Source organism: Trachypithecus francoisi, unplaced genomic scaffold, assembly GCF_009764315.1.
Source record: "Trachypithecus francoisi isolate TF-2019V2 unplaced genomic scaffold, Tfra_2.0 Lachesis_group19, whole genome shotgun sequence".
Classification (NCBI taxonomy): domain Eukaryota; kingdom Metazoa; phylum Chordata; class Mammalia; order Primates; family Cercopithecidae; genus Trachypithecus; species Trachypithecus francoisi.
Genome location: NW_022681464.1, coordinates 20,222,151 through 20,245,518, shown reverse-complemented (window position 1 = coordinate 20,245,518; position 23,368 = coordinate 20,222,151). Strand labels below are relative to the sequence as shown.

General features: G+C 39.4%; 1 protein-coding gene across 2 annotated transcripts in view; it reads left to right on the top strand.

The window, feature by feature from the left end:
• GALNT1 (polypeptide N-acetylgalactosaminyltransferase 1) overlaps nt 1-4,299 on the top strand; it is a 125,687-nt gene extending 121,388 nt beyond the window's left edge. For both annotated transcript variants that reach the window (XM_033177962.1, XM_033177963.1), the window contains exon 12: nt 2,088-4,299. In XM_033177962.1, coding sequence (XP_033033853.1) covers nt 2,088-2,234 — 147 coding nt within the window. In that variant the 3' untranslated portion in view covers nt 2,235-4,299. The remainder of the gene's footprint in view (nt 1-2,087) is intronic.
• Nucleotides 4,300-23,368: the final 19,069 nt, after the last annotated feature.

Below are 23,368 nucleotides of genomic sequence, written 5' to 3'. Positions count from 1 at the left end.
TTCCAAGTTATGGGGATTCTGTCCTGATGTCGAACAGTTAAATACTCAGCACAGAGCAATAACCTATGTCTTTGTGATGGGTTTATTTTAATGAATCTAGATGAGTGAAATGCACATTTTTAGAAATTGGGTTGAAAGAGACCAACTCTCCCAACTAAATTTTTTGTTGTGCTTAGTTGGGGTTTTTTTGTTTTTAGTAATAGTGACCATGGGCCTGATGAGGGAGGCCACTGGGGTAAGCTTTGCGGGAACTCCCAGAATGTTTGAGAGTTTCTCTTGTTTTGGTCTTTCCTGAGACTGAAGGCATTGGCAGCAATGTGCACACTGAGCCGCAGCGCTCTGGCTGCTGGATTGCGTCTATGACTGCTCAGGACATTGCTAGGATGTTGTGTTTTCCAATAACAAGCATTACTCTATAAATGCAAATGACCATTGTATGTAAATGTCATTGTACCATTTATCAAGCATTTACTCTGGGATAGGCAGCACTTGATGTACATTATCTCGGTGTTTCCTCATGAAACCCTGGTGAGGTATTTTTGTCCCCCTTTTATAGATGAGGAAACTGGGTCTCAAAGAGTTTACATTTTTGCTCAGAAGCATATAGTTGGTGTGTGACAAATCTGGAAATCACCCCAGGAATGTCTGACTGCAAAGCCCCTCCTCTCAATAAACTACACAAAGTCTGCATTTTAAAAAAGAAAAAGAAGAAGAAAAAAAAATTCCCACAGCCTTGCTGACTCTTCCAGGTTCTAGTCTTACATTTGGAAGCATTAAAGATAGAATCCTGAACCTAAAGACACTGTCAATAGTGACATCTGCAAAGGTAGACTGTCATCTGCCAGGTCCTACTTTGACCACAACACAGAAGAATAATAAATGGCTGGAAACCTAAGTAGTATACAATTATTAGATTTTGTTTTAAGTTCTAATAGGTACAAAAAAGACCTCATGAAAATGAAATGTTTCAGATAAAAGAACTACTACATTAAAATAGAGCCATGAGTAAAAGAATCATCAGATAATTGTGTGTTAAAACATTTTACATTTCCTTCGAGTTAATTTGCATTCATAGAGTAATGCTTAATGCACATTCCTGTATACAACTACTTTGAAGTCCTTAACATGACCAGAGCATATTATCACAATCATTGATGTGGATCATTGTTAACTATCTATCTGTTAATTCTTACCTGCCCTGCCCTTTCAAAATTATCCTAATAACATGTTGCAGCATCAAATCTAGAACTTAAATAAGTAAAATATATAGCTATGTCTGTTAACCATTTATTAAGAATCTCCTTTGTAGATGAGGCACTATGTACTTTATCTTCATTATCTATGTAGTTTCCCAAAATCTGCTCAAAATATGTAATGTGATCCTAATTTTTAAAATGAGAAACCTCAAGTTACCCATGCTATGAACTCAACTCCACATTCCTGTGCTTTTCTTTCTGTACCACACCATCTCCTTTAACCACCAGAATAGCCTCTGGGTTTGCTGTGGACATAGGCATAAGATTGATTTTTACTAAATCTCAGCTGTCCCGACATTTTTATGATTTTGAGTTATCAGAAACACCTGAGTTTCTAAAAACTTGAGCTTTGAAATCACAGAATTAACTTGAACAGCCTTATCATAGAGAAATGAAACAATTTTGAAATAGCTGTTTGAAAATAGGTTGAGAATCCTAAATTAGGAACCACTAATCTGGTCTTTTTTTGTTGTTTAGGAAACTGAAGCACAAAAAAAGAGAAGCTTCTCATAGTGTTACAGAGCTTATGCCAGAATTAGGACTTAGAATTTAGGTCATCTTGCAGCAAGTCAAGTGTACCCTACTGGACCCCAGTGCCTTTCTCCCTCCCTCGTACCTCTTTATCGACCTACCTGCCTATCTACCTATCTCTTCTTCTCTCTCTCTCTATCCATCCATCCACCTACCTACTTTTTCTCCATTGTCTTTTAAATAATGTATATTACCAAAAAAACTTTTTTCTACAGAGGAATTTAATAATCACCAACACTGATGCTTGAGGTGTTCTGTTTTCTTCCACTCTCATGTTAAGATTTTTTCTGTTACTTTCAGAAATTAACCCTGCAGCATGTGAACAGTAATCAGTGCCTGGATAAAGCCACAGAAGAAGATAGCCAGGTGCCCAGCATTAGAGACTGCAATGGAAGTCGGTCCCAGCAGTGGCTTCTTCGAAACGTCACCCTGCCAGAAATATTCTGAGACCAAATTTACAAAAAAAAAAACGAAAAAAATAAGGATTGACTGGGCTACCTCAGCATACATTTCTGCCACATTCTTAAGTAGCAAAAAAGGAAAAGTGCTTTCCTCCTCTGCAGGATGTAAGGTTTATCAGCCATTAAAACTTAGACTTCTCTAGCTTTTCACTAGCTGTGAACCAGCCTTCCTGTCCATGGACGTGAAACTGCATAGTAATGAGACTGTGCACACTGATGTTTACAAGACTGAAAGAGTCTTTCTCCGAAAATCATGGTAAAGAATATTGAGACAATGAAAAAAATAAACAAAATATGCTTTCTGGAGAACTGCACCTTTTATGGTTTGCTTGCACATCAGTAATTTCTGCTGAACGTGCTGTCATAATGAAGAGATTTCCAACATTTTTTTTCCTGATTAGAACTGGTAGCCAGTATATTAAATATTGATATAAAAGAACTGGAACCAGATTCAGAATCATGAAAACAACATTTTTACAACAACAACAACAAAAAAACTATATTAAACAGGGTTTAAAGGAAATTAGAACTATGAGAAGTACAATTTGTTATAGTATAGTATCAAATTTCTATCTAGATTTTATACCTCAGTGGGGAAAAATAACTGATTCCAATGACATTCATTTTGTTTTCATCTGTGATAGTCATGGATGCTTTTATTTTCCTTGGGGTGCTGAAATTGAGCTGAAAAAAAAGGCTCTTTGAATATAGTTTTACTTTCTCTCTACAGTTTTTTTGTTTGGTTTGTGGGCTGTTGGAATTGTAATTTTTAATTGCCTTCTAAAAAATGGAAATTTAACAATGTCTGATCTCAACTGAACAAACTAGATGTTTCAGTCGCTCCTGGGTCAGCCGGCTTATAGATTGACACGTGCACACACACACACATTTCTTACCACATTTCCAACTTCTTGACCCAACTGATTATGCTAAATACCCAAGATTCATACTACTGTACCACAGATTTGTTTTCACAGCAATAAATCTTCAGTTCTTTGTTTGTGATTCCACTTAACAAAAGGCCTGCAGAAGTGATTTATTATTTGGGTATTTGGAGATAATATATTTGATGGTTTTTTGGAAAACCTTTTTCACTCCATACTCAGATATGCTTGTCAAGTGCATATTTAGATTAGATTATTGAATTGTAATGTTTATCTGCTGCTTTTTTTAAATAAAATTTTACTGAAAATGTTTAATTGGCATTTTTTAATGACTTAGCCAAAGAAGTGCAGCTATTATTCCATATTAATAGGCTTGCATTTCTTTTCCTAAATTTTAGGCTAAATCAGTTTTATTTTTCTCTGATTTTTTTTAATACCACAGAATCACCTGAGTGTCAGTTAAAAGTTGTCAATTAAAAGGTAACCTTTTAATCTCATAGGAGGAATCTCATTAAGACATTTTTCCTGATATGTAGAGCAGTCTGTTGGCAAAAATGCACATATTTTCTTTCATATTTGTAAAATTATATGTAATGGAATTCTTTTCTTTAATTATCAAGGACTTTCACTGCAGGCAGTGCTATTTCTTGTGCCTATGAATGTTTCCGAAAGTCGCATCGCTAATTATATTTGCGAGGTTGAGTGTACACAAAGTTTCTCATATCCTGTTCAAGTTAATCAACATCAAGCACATGGGGATGCTTTAGGGTGAGGCTATAGTACAAAATGCATAAACCGTGTCCCCAGGAAATTTGAAAGGAAGCAGGTGCTGGATGGATTTTTTTTTTTTTTTTTTTCCTTTTCCATGAGCTGTGTTAATTCTATCTCCAGTAGGCCTAATGCTTGAATAAGCAAGATGTCTAATCAATAAATTATTTTCATGCTCAGAATTTCAGGTTTTTGTACTCCAGCATAGCTTGGTCTTATTTCTTACTGTATGAAAGCTTAACAGCAATGTGATTTAAGGTTTTATTTTGTTTTTTAAGTGGGAGATGTAAGTGATTTAATTCATGGGTACTTTTAGAACCTGATAGATATTCCCATTGCCTTTATTTTTCTAATTAAAGAATTCCTAAATACTTTGAAAATACAAAATATTCCTGTATAGTTGTGCCTTACATTGTTTTATTTGAAAGAGTGGATCCCTGTTTGTCATAATTATTTGTAATTAGGCAGATGCTTATCACTATTATAAATCAAATTGGGAAGAAAAGAATGAAAAAGAAAACAATGGCTGGGTACTGGCTCATACCTGTAATTTTAGTATTTTGGGAAGCTGAGATGGTGGGACCACTTGAGGGCAGGAGTTTGAGGTTGCAGTGAGCTATGATGGTGCCACTGCACTCCAGCCTGGGCAACATAGAAGAAACCATGTCTCTAAAAAAAAAAAAAGAAAAGATAAAATGAAGGATGAAAAAATGGGATTATTATTTAACCAGTGAGGAATTCTTAAATATGACAATTAAGGATAATTTGAATCTCGCAAATCTATTCATGCCAGTCCCAGTCTATTTTAATATATCTCTCTGTCTTAATTGGCATTCTTGAGAAATAGTGCTGCCATTGAACATTGGGAATATTCATCCATTCTGCGGATGGAGGACATCATGCAGGCCATGTCCTCATTGCTCCCATTCTACATTTAGCTGAAAAACAGGTTCCTCTTTGTAAGGATTTGATACTCTTCTCATCTTCCAAGAAGTATAGCAAGAGCAAATTTAACTCTGTAGTTACCTGTTCTTCAAAGTAAAAAGAAACTTAGAAGGTAGTGTTTCTGAGGTCATAACTGTGAGGGGTTGTATACAAAGAATGAGTCACTTTTTAAGCCATTTGGAAAATTAGATCTGTTTCTAATTAGATGACATTTTCTCCATTCTCTGATTTCTTGAAGATTGCCAAGCATTTGCTTGATAATCTACCAGGACTGATAATTTTGCAGAATATGAGGCAAATGTATGAAATTCAGTTGTGTATCTCTACCCTAACAACAAACACTTGAAAATTCAATGTTGAAATATGTCATTTGTAATAGCATCAAAGAAGTCAAACTTCTAAGTAGGAAGAAAGTTAACAAAAGATGTGCAAGACCTCTACTCTCAAAACTACAAAACAGTGCTGGGAAGAATTACAGAGCACCAAAATAAATAGATATTCTATGCTCATAGATTGAAGTACTGCATAATGGTAAGATGACAGTTCCCCACAAATTGATATCTAGATTCAATGAAATAAAAATCCCACAAGGCTATCTTGTAGAAATTGGCAGCTACATATATGAAAATGCAGCAGACTCTAAGTAGCCAAGATAATTTTGAAGAAGAAAAATAAAATTGGAGCACTTGTACTACCCAATGTCAAGACTTGCTCTAAAGCTACAACAGTTTCAAGAGAGTATGGTACTAGAGTTAGGGTAAACAACAAATAGATCAATAGACATGTCCAGAAATAGACTCACATATATATTGTTATTGGCTTTTCAGCAAAAAGAAGCTATTCAATAGAAAAAGGAAAGATTTTTCAGTTGGAGTTGAAGTAACTGGATGTCTGGTAAAAAGCAATGTTGATGCCTTCTTCATACCGTGCACAATTTATTCAAAATGGATTATAGAACTAAATGTGAATGGCAAAACAATACATCTTGTAAAAGGAAACACAGACTATCTTCATGACATTGGGGTAGACAAGGGTATCTTGGGCGAAGATAGGAGGTTAAACAAAAAAACATAAATTTCATCAAAATTAGATACTTCTCATCAAAAAGATACTTTTAAAGTGAAAAGGCAAGCCACAGCCTAAGAGAAAATATTCACAATACACAGAACTAACACAGGAAAGCAAAGAACATTTTAAAACCATTGTAACATCTACCCAGTTTAACAATGAGTGAATTGAATACATACTTCACAGAAGCTCTCCAGATACAGGGGTAGCATAGGAAGTGGCACTCAAACATCAGCCATCAGGGAATGTAGAATGAAACCACAATGAAATACCACTGCATAACCGCCAAATGGTGAGAATGTGGAACAACTGATAGAAGTCCAAGATGGTTTAATCACCTCAGGAAACAGTTTGCTGGTTGCTTATAAAGGTAAACATAATGCCTACCCTGTGACTTAGTGATTCCACTTTTAAAGATCTACCCAAGATAAATGAGGGTGTTTTTTTACAATAAGACTTGTACAAGAATAGCAGTTTTATTTATAATATCTCCAATCTGACACTACCCAAATAACTGTCAACAAGCTAATAATCAAGTAATGGTATATTTATACATTGGATACTAGTCTGCAATTAAAAGAATGGGCTGGGCTTAATGGCTAACACCTGTGATCCTAACAATTTAGGAGGCCAAGGCAGGATCACTTGAGCCCAGGAGTTCCAGACCATCCTGAGCAAGATGGCAAGACACCATCTCTACAGAAAAATTTAAAAATCAGCTGGGCATGGTGGTGCATGCCTATAGTCCCACCTACTCAGCAGGCTGAAGTGGGAGGATCCTTTGAGCCCAGGCGTTCAAGCCTGCAGTGAGTTGTGATCATGCCACTGCACTCGAGCCTGAGTGACAGACTGAGACCTTGTCTCTAAAAATAATAAAAATGATATACTGTCAAAACAATGTAGGTAAATCTTTAAAACGTTGAACAAAAGAAGCTAGACATATTCCATTTATATGAAGCTCAAAAACAAATATGGAATGGTTATCTTTGGGGGTGAGTATAGACTGAAGAAGAGCATAGGAGAACTTTCTGGAATGATGGAATATTCTATAATCTCGATTGCAGTAGTAGTAGCATATACATATATATGTATGTGTGTATATATTTTAAAATATAGTGAGCTGTATACTTGGGATATATGCATTTTGCTGTATGTAAATTATGCCTCAATAAAGTGCTGGGGAAAGTGATGAAGGTATTCACCCTGCTGGCATCAAGGTTTTCTGAAAAGTCCTGCACTGCTACAAAACATCTAAAGGCTGAATAAGTTACTGCAAATGTACTTTAAAGTGGAATACTGAACTTACCGGAAAATACAGAAAATTCCTAAAGACCAGACAAATTTGAAAAATGATAAACATGAACCTTGATGATAATTGTAACTCTTAAGTATGAAAGCCCCTCCTCTTCTAAGAACAAAGTATAATGCCTAGAGTTTGGGGGCCTGAACAAAGTTGGGGAATTAAACCAAAGATACAGCTGGGCATGGTGGCTCACGCTTGTAATCCCAGCAGTTTGGGAGGCTGAGGTGGGTAGACCACCCGAGGTCAGGAGTTCAAATCTAGCCTGGCCAACATGGTGAAACCCCATGTCTACTAAAAATACAAAAATTAGCTGGGCATGGTGGTGCACACCCATAATCCCAGCTACTCAGGAGGTGGAGACAGGAGAATGGCTTGAACTCGGGAGGCAAAGGTTGTAGTGAGTCAAGATCGCGCCACTACACTCCAGCCTGGGTGACAGAGTGAGACTCTGTCTCAACAAAAACAAACAATAAACCAAAAATCCCTGCATCTTCAGTTGGAATATTAATAGGTGTTAACACCTACAAGTGAAGGGTGGATAGGGAAGTCAGCCTCTTGAAACCGAAGGGTAATCTGACTGACTCTGCCCCTTTTCCAGGTAGTACATGAGATGATGGTGCCGCCTTTGTAATCATAGGCCTCCTTTCATGTAGATCAGGGATTTAATGCCACATTCATGAAGTCCGCAGATCGAGAAAAATAAAGTGAGTCTTAAGATTTATACCACTTCCTGAAAACCATCAGAATAAAACAAGTCTTGACAGGGCACAGTGGCTCACACCTTTAATCCCGGCACTTTGGGAAACCGAGGTGAGTGGATCACTTGTGGCCAGGAGTTTGAGACCAGCCTGGCTAACATGGCGAAATCCCATCTCTACTAAAATACAAAATTTATGCGGTGTGGTGGTGCCCCTGTAGTCCTATCTACTTGGGAGGCTGAGGCATGAGAATTACTTGAATCTGGGAGGTGGCGGTTGCAGTGAGCTGAGATTGCAACACTGCACTCCAGCCTGGACAGAAGAGCAAGATTCTGTCTTAAAAAAAAGAATAAAGTCCTTTGAAAAAAAGAAAAAAAGCTGTCAATCCTGACCCCCATACTCCCACTAACTAAATTCAGATACGAAATTACTATCAAAAAGAGGAGGTAAGCCATCATGTGTGAATATTAACAAAAATTAATTCTAGCTTCTGGCAATGCAAGACTAGCTTGTATCAGACTAAAGCTTAGTAATAATTTGGAACAAAATATTATTTAGAGTGATGCCTCAGGTGAGTGAACAGAAAGTATAGGGCATTTGATCCCTGTTAAAAAGGTGTTCACTGGGTAAGATCTCAGCTTTTTCCCAGAGAGTGTCCACCATGCACTCAGCACACTGAAGGTAGAGTTCATGCAGATGGTGACAAATAATATTAGGCTGAGGAGTCAGATCTTATTTGAGAGCAAACAGAGGCTGGAAATTGAGAAAGGAAATCCTAGACTGCAAGGAATCAGAAAAAGAAGTCCCCAAATCTACATACAAACTTTCCTCAGATGGTTGGCTGATTAAATTTGTGTGCACAGAATGAAATTCCAAGATGGTCACAGAAAACCACCAAAAGGCAGAAAGATCTGAGCAGCAGTCTCAGCAGTTGCCCAGCACCACAAACACAGATTGAAGTTCAAATTTGGAGGGGCTTGATAAACACTGTTAACTTTATGTTGAAATCCAAGAAGGGCATATGTAGAAATTAAGACCATGTCTAAGACCTTAGGGCCGTTTCTAGAGCCAACTACAAAATGGAAATCGACCACATCTAATAAAGTGGCTATTTTATTGACTATTTTTGAAAACAGTCAATAAAAAATGCAGACCCACTGGTGACCTAGACGTTGGAATTGGCAGACAAATTCTTCAGTGTTTTAAAAATGTATACAGAGAAATGTGGATATAATAAGTAAAATGATGGGAAGTTTCAGAAGAGGCCTGGAAACGGGGGAAAAAAATCCTAAAACCAAAAAGTATCTAAAATCAAAAATTCACTGGATGGGATTTACAGCAAATTGGACACACACAAGAAAGGATCAGTGAACTTGAGCACAGGTCAATAAAAAATGTCCAAACTGAACCACAGAGAAAAAAGATAAAGGCTGATTTAAATTTAAAAAAAAAAAAAAAAAAAAAACAGCCTTGATGATCAAATACATGCATTGACCTGGAAGGAGAGAAGATAGATAGAGAGTGGAGGCTCTGAAGGAGACTCTTGTTTTCTCGATTCTGTGGTTGCTGGTAATTCTTGGCTTGTCAGATGCCTCACTGCAATCTCTGCCATTGTCTTCACTTGGCATTACTCTCTGCATGTTTTTGTGTCTTTCTTGTCTGCCTCCTCTTATAAGGACACTAGTTATATCGAATTTATAGCCCAGTCTAATCCATTATGACCTTACCTTAACTAACTGGATCTGCATAGACTGCAATGAACCAAATTGTGTCCACTGGTAAGAAAGACATGTTAAGTCCTACCCACTAATACATCAGAATGTGACATTATTTGGAAGTCAGGTCTTTACAGAGGTAAGCAAATTAAAATGAGATCATTACAGTGAACCCTAGCCCAGTATGACTGATGTCCTTATTAAAAGGGGAAATGACGGCCGGGCGCGATGGCTCATGCCTGTAATCCCAGCACTTTGGGAGGCTGAGGCAGGTGGATCACGAGGACAGTAGATGGAGACCATCCTGGCTAACACAGTGAAACCCCGTCTCTACTAAAAATGCAAAAAAACTAGCTGGGCGTCGTGGAGGGCACCTGTAGTCCCAGATACTGGGAGACTGAGGCAGGAGAATGGCGTGAACCCGGGAGGCGGAGCTTGCACTGAGCGGAGATCGTGCCACTGCACTCCAGCCTGGGCGACAGAGGGAGACTCCATCTCAGGGAAAAAAAAGGGGAGGGGATTGGCGCGGAAATGACACAGACACATAGAAAAGGAAGATGATGTGCAGATACGGAGAAACACCATCCGCAAACCAAAGGGTGTCTGAATCTACCACAACCTAGGCGAGGCATGAAGCAGATAAGCCCTCACAATCCTCAGAAAGAACCAACCCTGCCAACACCTTGATTTTAGGCATCTAACCTCCAAAACAGTCAAAAATTGTTGTTTAAACCATTCAATTTATAGTACTTTGTTACCACAGCCCCAGGAAATTAATGTAAGTCGTATTTCTAAACTGAGTCTCATGCTGATATTCTGAATAGATGAAATTCGGATACACTATTCAACCTAATACATCTACTAAACGTTTAAAGAAGAATTAACAACAATCATTCACAAACTCTTACAAAAAGAAGAGGGAACAGTTCTCAATTTGTTCTATGAAGCCAGCATTACCCTGATACGAAAACCAGACAGACGTAACAAGGGAAAACAAAACAGGCTAAAGACCAATATTTCTGATGAATATACAGGTATACCTCATCTTACTGCACTTTGCAGATACTGTGTTTTTTATAAATTGAAGGTTAGTGGCAACCCAGCATCAAGCAAGTCTCACCGTGCCATTTTTACAACAGCATGTGCTAACTTCATGTCTCTGTGTCACATTTTGGTAATTCTTGAAATATTTCAAACTTTTTTTTTAGAATATCTGTTAAGGGGTTCAGTGGTATTTGATGATACTATTGTAATTGTTTGGGGGCATCACAGACTACACCCGTATGAGAGGATGAACTTAAATGATAAATTGTGTGTGCATGCATGTGTGCGTGCATGTGGACTGTTACACTTATTGGTCCTTCTGCTGTCTGTCTCCCTCTCCTCAGCCCTCTTTATTCCCCGGGACACAACAATTTTGAAATAAGGCCAATTAATAATCATACAATGGCCTCTTAAGTGTTAGAGTGAAAAAAAGAGTCACATATCTCTCATTTTAAATTGAAAGCTAGAAATGATTAAGCTTAGTGAGGAAGCCATGTTGAAAGCTGAGATAGTCCAAAAACTAGGCCTCTTGCACCAGTTAGCCAAGTTGTAAATGCAAAATAAAAGGGCCTGGAGGATAAAAAATGCTGCTCCAGTGAACACACAAATGATAAGAAAGCAAAACAGCCTTATTGCTGATAGGGAGAAATTTTTAATGGTTTTAATGGTCTGGATAGAAGATCAAACCAACTACAACATTTCCTTAAGCAAAATCCTAATTCAGAGCATAGCCATAGCTGTCTCCAATTCTATGAAGACAGAGCAGAGAGGAAGCTGCAGAAGTAAAGTTTGAAAATAAAGAGGTTGTTCATGAGGTATAAGGAAAGAAGACATCTCCATAACATAAAAGTGTAAGGTGAAGCATCAAGTGCTAATACAGAAGCTGCAGCAAATTATCCAGAAAATCTAAGATCATTGAGGAAGGTGGCTACACTAAACAACAGATTTTCAATGTAGACAAAACAGCCTTCTGTTGATTGTAGGCATCTAGCCTAAAATGGAAGAAGTTGCCATCTAGGACTTTGATGGGTAGAGAGGAGAAGTCAATACCTGTCTTCAAAGGACAGACTGACTCTTTTGTTAGGGGCTATTGCAGCTGTTGACTTTAAGTTGAAGCCAATGCTCATTCACCATTCCAGAAATCCTTGTGCCCTTAAAAATTATGCTAAATCTACTCTGACTGTGTTCTACAAGTAGAACAACAAAGCCTGGATGACAGCATATCTGTTTATAGCGTGGTTTACTAAATATTTTAAGCCCACTATTGAGAACTACTACTCAGAAAAAGATTCCTTTCAAAACATTACTGCTCATTGACAGTACACACCTAGAGCTCTGATGGAGATGTACAACAAGATTAATATTTTCATTCCTAACAACATTCATTCTGCAGCCCATGACCTAGGATTAATTCAGACTTTCAAGTCTTATTATTTAAGAAATAAGATTTCATAAGTCTATAGCTGTCATGGATAGCGATTTCTCTGAAAGACCTGGACAAAGCAAATTGAAAACCTTCTGAAAAGGATCCACCATTCTAAATTCCATTAAGAACATTCATGATTCATGAGAGGGGGTCCAATACCAACATGAACAGGAGTTTGGAAGAAGTTGATTCCAACCTTCATGGCTGACTTTGAGGGATCCAAAACTTCAGTAGAGGAAGTAACTGCAGATGTAGAAATAGCAAGAGAACTAGAATTATCCTGAAGATGTGTCTGAATACTGCAATCTCATCATAAACTTGAATGGATGAGGAGTTACTTCTAATGGATGAACAAAGAAAATGTTTTCTTGAGATGGAATCCTCCTGGTGAAAATGCTGTGAACACAGTTGAAATGACAACAAAAGATTTGGAATATTCCATAAAGTTAGTTGACAAAGCAGAGGCAGGGTTTAAGAAAATCAACCCCAATTTTGAAAGAACTTCTACTGTGGGTAAGATGCTATCATACAGCATCAGAAAAATCTTCTGTGAAAGGAAGGCTCAATCAATGTAGCAAATTTCATTGTTGTCTTATTTTAAGAAATTTCTACAACCACCCAACCTTCAGCAACCACCACCTTGATTAGTCAACAGCCATCAACATTGAGGCAAGACTCCACTAGCAAAAAGATTAGGACTCACTAAAGTCTCAGGTGAACATTAGCATTAAAAAATGCTAAAAAGCAGTAAAGTATTTTTAATTAAGAATGTACATTGTTTTGTTTTTAGACATAATGCTATTGCACACTTAGGCTACAGTATAGTGTAAATGTAACTTTTATATGTGCTGAGAAACAAAAAATTTGTGTGACTCACTTTATTGCAATATTCACTTTATTGCCGTGGTCTGGAACTGAACCTACAATATCTCTGAGGTATGCCTGTAGATGCAAATAGCCATTACAGGATACTCGTAAACCAAATGCAGCAGCATATTAAAAGGATTATACACCATGATGAAGTGGTATTTATCCTATGGATGCAAAGTTGTTTTAACATTTGAAAATCAATCCATATGATATACCATGTTAACAGATTAAAGAACAAAAGCCACATGATCATCTTACTAGAGAACAGGAAATCCAACACCCTTTTATGGTTAAAACAACCAAACAAAACTGGGACTAAAAGGGAACTTCCTCAATTTGATAAAGGACCCCAATGAAAAGTCCACAGCTATCATCATATTTAATGGTGAAAGACTGGATGCTTTTCCTGTAAGATCAGGAACATGCAAGGATGTCTATTCTTGCCACATCTATTCAACATTAACATTATACTGAAAGTTCTAGCCAGAACAACTAGTCAAGAAAACGCACCCAGATTGAAGAGGAAGAAATAAAACTATTTTTGCAGATGACATCATTTTGTATCTAGAAAATCTCAGGGAACCCACTAAAAAACTATCAGAACTAATAAATGAGTTCAGCAAGGTTGCAGGACAAAAGATCAATATACTAAACTCAGTTGTATTTATATACACCATCAATGAACAGTTCAAAAATGAAATTTTAAAAATTCCATTTAAAATAGTATCAAAAAATAAAATAGGAACAAATTTAATTAAAAAGTGCAAGAGAGGGACAAATGGCCAACTAGATGCAACCAGGAAGAGCATCCTCCACCAAGAGAGACCAAAATATAGAGTAAACCATCATACTTTGAACAGATCTTTGGGGAGAAAGCACTGAGAGTCAATGGAGAGATGATGCAGACACCAGGGCTGAAGAGAGAGGAAGCTCGGAACCCTGCATGGGATTGCCAAGCTCTGGAACTTATTCCTGGCCCTGAACAACTCCTAAGAAAGGGTTGGATGAAGTAACTGCAGACAAGCCCATTCTCATTACAGATCTCCAAGATCCTAGCTGCAGGAGACCCTATGACCCCCATGGACATATAAGTTGGCAGGGGAAACTGCCTGGAGAGTCAGCAGAGATAGAGTTTGAGCCTCTTTGCAGGGGGACAGCTGTAACAAAACATGGCCATAGATGCTCATCCCCCAAGGCCCTACATATTTCTCTATGAGACTGTAACCTTTGTTGACTACTGAACCTGGAGAGAGCAGGGCTCTTTCCTGCATGACCAGGGCATATCTGACCTGTGCACTCACCTGTCCACTGACCGATCCCAGAGTCCCTTTCTGGCCACTCCCATAGGAGCGGGCACACAGCACAGCCTACTCTGCCCCAACAGAGTGCTTTTGCTAGCAGCTACCACTACAGCATTTTTGTTGGCATCCTGGGAGGACCTGGAACGCCCCCAGCCCCTGCATGGCTGGTGCTTAACCTTGAGGGGCCAGACAACAAAGCCATGGACCCACTCCTAATCTCCCAGGGTTACAGCATGCAGCCCAGGAGTACTGAACAGAGATCTGTGGCCGAAACTTAAGTGAAGGAAGAACCCTCACTCTCAAATTGCTGGGAAGAGTGAGGCAGGGGTTCATGGGCTGACACAGGAGCTGGGTTTGCCTGCTTCTGCTGGGCCAACCTGGGAGGGGTGTGGCCTATCTGGCAGCCACAGCCTCTCCCCAGGGAAGCCTCGTGCCCCTGAATGCCTAACAGCCCAGCAATCTGGGTGCAGAAGGCTTGGGACAAAAACTGGTCAGGCCAAATTCTGGGACACTCATCAGAAGGAGACCTATTGGTGTGTGATGTGAGGACATCCTGTGTCCAAGTGTCCTCATTGTTCAATTCCCGCCAGTGAGTGAGAATATACCATGTTTGGTTTTCTGTCCTTGCAGTAGTTTGCTCAGAATGATGGTTTCTAGCTTCATCCATGTCTCTACAAAGGACATGAACTCATCCTTTTTTATGGCTGCATAGTATTCCATGGTGTATATGTGCCACATTTTCGTAATCCAGTCTATCATTGATGGACATGTGGGCTGGTTCCAAGTCTTTGGTATTGTGAATACTGCCACAAGTCCCACTGCTGACTGCTGGCAAAAAAAAAAAAAAACAAAACCCGAGGGTTTCTAGCTTCATCCATGTCCCTACAAAGGACGTGAACTCATCCTTTTTTATGGCTGCGTAGTATTCCATGGCGTATATGTGCCGCAATTTCTTAATCCAGTCTATCACTAATGAACATTTGGGTTGGTTCCAAGTCTTTGCTATTGTGAATACTGCCGCAAATCCCACTGCTGACTACTGGCAAAAAAACCCGAGACATGGGCACCACACCAGCTGCACACCCACAACAACACTGCCCTGCCCAGAGATGCTCCACCCTTGACCTACTGCATCAACAGACCACCCACAGACCACAGATAATACCCCACAACCTGCTCTCACTCTGCCAAGCACAGAGGACCTCAGTGGGCCTCCAGAGAGCTGTGGGTCTCCCAGTGACCTAACCTTTGGCTTGGACCACCTCAAAGGGAGGGAGGAGCACAGCTCACCAGAGCCCCCTTTGAGGCTAAGGAAAGGCAGGCACGGCACCAGTGATTGGAGGGGACTCCCTTAAGAGCCAGGAATGGACTTGGTGAGGGGATCGTCTCTCTCCCAACCCTGTCTGCCCCACCAGAGAGCACTGTTGCCAATGCATTGAAATACACTGAGAGGCACATGGCTCAGCTAGAGTCTATCTACGAGCCCTTACTTTTTTTTCTTTTTTTAAATTATTATACTTTAAGTTCTAGGATACATGTGCACAACATGCAGGTTTGTTACATATGCATACATGTGCCATGTTGGTGTGCTGCACCCATTAACTTGTCATTTACATTAGGTATTTCTCCTAATACTATCCCCCCTTCCTCCCACCCCACAACAGGCCCCAGTGTGTGATGTTCCCCATCCTGTATCCAAGTGTCCTTATTGTTCAATGCCCACCTATGAGTGAGAACATGTGGTGTTTAATTTTCTGTCCTTGCAACAGTTTGCTGAGAATGATGGTTTCTAGCTTCATCCATGTCCCTACAAAGGACACGAACTCATCCTTTTTGATGGCTGCATAGTATTCCATGGTGTATATGTGCCACATTTTCTTAATCCAGTCTATCATTGATGGACATTTGGGTTGGTTCCAAGTCTTTGCTATTGTGAATAGTGCTGCAATAAACATATGTGTGCATGTGTCTTTACAATAGCATGATTTATAATCCTTTGGGTATATACCCAGTAATGGGATGGCTGGGTCAAATGGTATTTCTAGTTCTAGATCCTTGAGGAATCACCACACTGTCTTCCACAATGGTTGAACTAGTTTACAGTCCCACCAACAGTGTAAAAGTCTTCCTATTTCTCCACATCCTCTCCAGCACCTGTTGTTTCCTGACCTTTTAATGATTGTCATTCTAACTGGTGTGAGACGGTATCTCATTGTGGTTTTCATTTGCATTTTTCTAATGACCAGTGGTGATGAGCATTTTTTCATGTGTCTGTTGGCTGCATAAATGTCTTCTTTTGAGAAGTGTCTGTTCATATCCTTCACCCACTTTTTGATGGGGTTGTTTGATTTTTTTTCTTGTAAATTTATATAAGTTATTTGTGGATTCTGGATATTAGCCCTTTGTCAGATGGGTAGATTGCAAAAATTTTCTCCCATTCTGTAGGTTGCCTGTTCACTCTGATGGTAGTTTCTTTTGCTGTGTAGAAGCTCTTTAGTGTAATTAGATCTCATTTGTCAATTTTAGCTTTTGTTGCAATTGCTTTTGGTGTTTTAGTCATGAAGTCCTTGCCCATGCCTATGTCCTGAATGGTATTGCCTAGGTTTTCTTTTAGGGTTTTTATGGTTTTAGGTCTAACATTTAAGTCTTTAATCCATCTTGAAATAATTTTTGTATAAGGTGTAAGGAAAGGATACAGTTTCAACTTTCTACATATGGCTAGCCAGTTTTCTCAGCACCATTTATTAAATAGGGAATCATTTCCGCCTTTCTTGTTTTTGTCAGGTTTGTCAAAGATCAGATGGTTGTAGATGTGTGGCATTATTTCTGAGGGCTCTGTTCTGTTCCATTGGTCTATATCTCTGTTTTGTTACCAGTACCATGCTGTTTTGGTTACTGTAGCCTTGTAGTATAGTTTGAAGTCAGGTAGCATGATGCCTTCATATTTGTTCTTTGGGCTTAGGATTGTCTTGGTAATGTGGGCTTTTTGGTTCCATATGAACTTTAAAGTAGTTTCTTTTTTTTCCAATTATGTGGAGAAAGTCATTGGCAACTTGATAGGGATGTACAAGCCCTTACTGTTAAGCCTCATCTACTGATTGCAGCCTGAACTACACCAACAAAAATTCTTCCCACTTTCATCGCCTGTGAAACCCAATGCAGGGTTCTAGCAACAAGTAAAAATCCTGTACAGAGCCTTTGCCCTCTGAAAGCATCCAGAAACAAAGCCGATCAACTATAGTCAACTTACACCACAGTCAAACCCTCAAGGGAAATAAAGAACATAAAAAGCCCCATCCAAATGACAGCAACTTCAAAAGATAAAGGAACACCAGCTCTCACAAATGAGAGGGAACTAGCACAAGAACTCCGGCAATTCTAAAAGTCAGAGTGTTTTCTTACCTCCAAACAATTGCACAAGCTCCCCAGCAGTGGCTCTTAACCAGACTGAAATGGCTGAAATGACAGATATAGAATTCAGAATCTAGATAGCAAGGAAGCTTAAAAAAAAGAAAAGAAAGTTGAAGCTAAAAAAAGAAAAAAGAAAAAAAAAAAACGGGAAAAAGTTGAAACCCAATCCAAGGAGAATAGTAAAACAATACAAGAGTTGAAAGATGGTATAACCTTTTTAAGAAAGAACCAAACTGAACTTCTGGAATTGAAAAATTGACTACAGGAATTTCAGAATACAATTGGAAGCATTAATAACAAAATAGATCAAGCTGAGGAAAGAGTCTCACAGCTCAAAGACTGCTCCTTCAAATAAACTCAGGTAGACAAAAATAGAGAAAAAATGAACCTTTAGAAATGAACAAAACGTCTGAGAAATATGGGATAATAAAAAGGGACCAAACTTATGACTAATTGGCATTCCTGAAAGGGAAAAAAGAATAATCAACTTGGAACACATGTTTGAGGATATTGCCCATGAAAACTTCCCCAAGCTTGCTACAGAGGTCAACATGCAACTTCAATAAATTTAGAGAACCCCTGCAAGACGCTATATAAGATGACCTTCCCTGAGATACATAGTTATCAGATTCTCCACAGTCAACAAAACAGAAAAAATCTTACAGGCAGCTATAGAGAAGGAACAGGTCATTTACAAAGGGAACCCCTTCAGGCGAACAGTGGATATTCCAGCAGAAACCTTACAAACCAGAAGAGTTGGGAGCCTCTTTTCAGTATTCTGAAAGAAAAGAAATTCCAACCAAGAATTTAATATCTTACCAAACTAAGCTTCCTAAATGAATGAGATATAAAACCACTTTCAGACACACAAATGCTAAGGGAATTCATTATCACTAGACCTATCTTATAAGAGGTCCTTAAGAAGTGCTAAACATGAAAGTGAAAGAACAATACTTGCCACCACAAAAACACACTTGAGTACATAGCTCACAAACACTATAAAGCAACTACACAAGCAAGCCTATATAACAACCAGCTAACAACAATAACAAGATCAAATCTTCATATATCTATATTAACCTTTAATGTAAACAGACTAAATTCCCCAGTTAAAAGGCATAGAGTGGCAAGTTGGATAAAAGAAAAAGACCCAAGTGTCTGCTGTCTTTAAGAGACCCATCTCACATGTAACAACACCCATAGGCTCAGATTAAAAGAATGGAGAAAGGTCTATCATGCAAACAGAACACAAAAGAGCAGGAGTTGCTATTATATCAGAAACACAGACTTGAAGACAGCAGTGATAAAAAAGGACAAAGAAGGGCATTACCTAGTGATAAAGGGTTCAATTCAGCAGTACTTAACACATGACAGTGGAGCACCAAGATTCATAACAAGTTCTTATAGACCTTATGAAGAGACTTACCCACATAATAACAGTGGGAAACCCAAAACCTAACTGACAGCATTAGACAGATCATTGAGGCAGAAAACTAATAAAGATATTCTGGAATTAAACTCAATACTTGACCAGTTGGACCTAATAGACATCTGGAGAATACTCCATCCAACAACCACAGAATATACCTTCTCATCTGCACATGGAATATACTCCAAGATTGACTACACGCCATAAAGCAAGTGTCAATAAATTTTTAAAAAATGAAATCATACCAACCACACACTTAGACAACAGTGCAATAAAAATAGAAGTCAAGGGGGGTGCATGCAAGATGGCCAAATAGGAACAGCTCCAGCCTCCAGCTCCCAGTATGAGCGACATAGAAGATGGGTGATTTCTGCATTTTCAACTGAGGTACCAGGTTCATCTCACTGGGGCATGTTGGACAGTTGGCCCTGGTCTGCAGGTGCAGCCCGACCAGCGAGAGCTGAAGCAGGGCGAGGCATCGCCTCACCTGGGAAGTGCAAGGGGGAAGGGAATTTCTTTTCCTAGCCAAAGAAAATTGAGACACACAACACTGGGAAAATCGGGTAACTCCCACCCTAATACTGCGCTTTACCAAGGGTCTTAGCAAATGGAACACCAGGAGATTATATCCCACACCTGGCCCAGAGGGTCCCACGCCCATGGAGCCTCCCTCATTGCTAGCACAGCAGTCTGAGATCTAACTGCAAGGCGGCAGCGAGGCTGGGGGAGGGGCGCCCGCCACTGCTGAGGCTTAAGTAGGCAACAAAGCCCCTGGGAAGCTCAAATTGGGTGGAGCCCACCACAGCTCAAGGAGGCCAGCCGGCCTCTGTAGACTCCTCCTCTGGGGACAGGGCACAGCTAAACAAAAAGCAGCAGAAGCCTCGGCAGAGGTAAATGCACCTGTCTGACAGCTTTGAAGAGAGCAGTGGAACTCCCAGCACAGAGGTTGAGATCTGAGAGTGGACAGACTGCCTGCTCAAGTGGGTCCCTGACACCTGAGTAGCCTAACTGGGAGACATCCCCCACTAGGTGCAGACCGACACCTCACACCTCACACAGTGGGGTACACCCCTGACGAGGCTTCCAGAGCAAGAATCAGACAGCAACACTCGCTATTCAGCAGTATGCTATCTTCTGCAGCCTCTGCTGCTGATACCCAGGCAAGCAGGGTCTGGAGTGGACCTCAAGCAAACTCCAACAGACCTACAGCTGAGGGTCCTGACTGTTAGAAGGAAAACTAACAAACAGAAAGGACACCCACACCAAAACCCCATCAGTACGTCACCATCATCAAAGACCAAAGGCAGATAAAACCACAAAGATGGGGGAAAAGTAGTGCAGAAAAGCTGGAAATTCAAAAAATCAGAGTGCATCTCCCCCTCCAAAGGAACACAGCTCATCACCAGCAATGGAACAAAGCTGGATGGAGAATGACTTTGATGAGTTGAGGGAAGAAGACTTCAGTCCATCAAACTTCTCAGAGCTAAAGGAAGAACTACGTAACCAGCACAAAGAAACTAAAACTCTTGAAAAAAGAATGGATGAATGGATAACTAGAATAATCAATGCAGAGAAGACCTTAAAAGAACTGACAGAGATGAAAACCATGACATGAGAACTACATGACAAATGCACAAGCTTCAGTAACAGACTCGATCAAGTGGAAGAAAGAGTATCGGCGATTGAAGATCAAATGAATGAAATGAAGTGAGAAGAGAAGTGTACAGAAAAAAGAGAAAAAGAAATGAGCAAAGCCTCCAAGAATATGGATTATGTGAAAAGACCAAATCTACATCTAATTGGTGTGCCTGAAAGTAATGGGGAAAAGGGAACCAAGTTGGAAAACACTCTGCAGGATATCATCCAGGAGAACTTCCCCAACCTAGTAAGGCAGGCCAACATTCAAATTCAGGAAATACAGAGAACGCCACAAAGATACTCCTCGAGAAGAGCAACTCCAAGACACATAATTGTCAGATTCACCAAAGGTGAAATGAAGGAAAACATGTTTAGGGCAGCCAGAGAGAAAGATCAGCTTACACACAAAGGGAAGCCCATCAGACTAATAGCAGATCCCTCAGCAGAAACTCTCCAAACCAGAAGAGAGTGGGGGCCAATATTCAACATTCTTAAAGAAAAGAATTTTCAACCCAGAATTTCATATCCAGCCAAACTAGTTTCATAAGTGAAGGAGAAATAAAATCCTTTACAGACAAGCAAATGCTTAGAGATTTTGTCAACACCAGGCCTGCCCTACAAGAGATCCTGAGGTAAGCACTAAACATGAAAAGGAACAACAGGTACCAGCCATTGCAAAAACATGCCAAAATGTAAAGTCCATTGATGGCTAGGAAGAAACTGCATCAACTAACGAGCAAAATAACCAGCTAATATCATAATGACAGGATCAAGTTCACACATAAAAATATCAACCTTAAATGTAAATGGACTAAAGGGTCCAATTAAAAGACACAGACTGGCAAATTGGATAAAGAGTCAAGACCCATCAGTTTGCTGTATTCAGGAGACCCATCTCACATGCAGAGACACACATAGGCTCAAAATAAAGGAATGGAGGAAGATCTACCAAACAAATGGAAAACAAAAAAAAGCAGGGGTTGCAATCCTAGTCTCTGATAAAACAGACTTTAAACCATCAAAGATCAAAAGAGACAAAGAAGGCCATTACATAATGGTAAAGGGATCAATTCATCAGGAAGAGCTAACTATCCTAAATATATATGCACCCAATACAGGAGTACCCAGATTCATAAAGCAAGTCCTTAGAGACTTATAAAGAGACTTAGACTCCCATACAATAATAATGGGAGATTTTAACACTCCACTGTCAACATTAGACAGATCAATGAGACAGAAAGTTAACAAGGATATCCAGGAATTGGACTCAACTCTGCACCAAGCGGACCTAATAGACATCTACAGAACTCTCCACGCCCCCAAATCAACAGAATATACATTCTTCTCAGCACCACATCGTACTTATTCAAAAATTGACCACATAGTTGGAAGTAAAGCACTCCTCAGCAAACTTAAAAGAACAGAAATTATAACAAACTGTCTCTCAGACCACAGTGCAATCAAACTAGACTCAGGACTAAGAAATTCAATCAGAACCGCTCAACTACATGGAAACTGAACAACCTGCTCCTGAATGACTACTGGGTACATAACAAAATGAAGGCAGAAATAAAGATGTTCTTTGAAACCAATGAAAACAAAGATACAACATACCAGAATCTCTGACTCATTTAAAGCAGTGTGTAGAGGGAAATTTATAGCACTAAATGCCCACAAGAGAAAGCTGGAAAGATCTAAAATGGACACTCTAACATCACAATTAAAAGAACTAGAGAAGCAAGACCAAACCCATTCAAAAACTAGCAGAAGGCAAGAAATAAGATCAGAGCAGAACTGAAGGAGATAGAGACACAAAAAACCCTCCAAAAAATCAATGAATCCAGGAGCTGGTTTTCTGAAAAGATCAACAAAACTGATAGACTGCTAGCAAGACTAATAAAGAAGAAAAGAGAGAAGAATCAAATAGACGCAATAAAAAATGATAAAGGGGATATCACCACCATCTCCACAGAAATACAAACTACCATCAGAGAATACTATAAACACCTCTACACAAATAAACTAGAAAACCTAGAAGAAATGGATAATTTCCTGGACACTTACACGCTCCCAAGACTAAATCAGGAAGAAGTTGAATCCCTGAATAGACCAATAGCAGGCTCTGAAATTGAGGCAATAGTTAATAGCTTACCAACCAAAAAAAGTCCACGACCAGATGGATTCACAGCCGAATTCTACCAGAGGAGGAGGAGCTGGTACCATTCCTTCTAAAACTATTCCAATCAATAGAAAAAGAGGGAATCCTCCCTAACTCATTTGACAAGACCAACATCATCCTGATACTAAAGCCTGGCAGAGACACAACAAGAAAAGAGAATTTTAGACCAATATCCCTGATGAACATTGATGCAGAAATCCTCAATAACATACTGGCAAACCGAATCCAGCAGCACATCAAAAAGCTTATCCACCATGATCAAGTGGGCTTCATCCCTGGGATGCAAGGCTGGTTCAACATACGCAAATCAATAAACATAATGCAGCATATATACAGAACCAACACAAAAGCCACATGATTATCTCAATAGATGCAGAAAAGGCCTTTGACAAAATTCAACAGCCCTTCATGCTAAACATGCTCAATAAACTAGGTACTGAT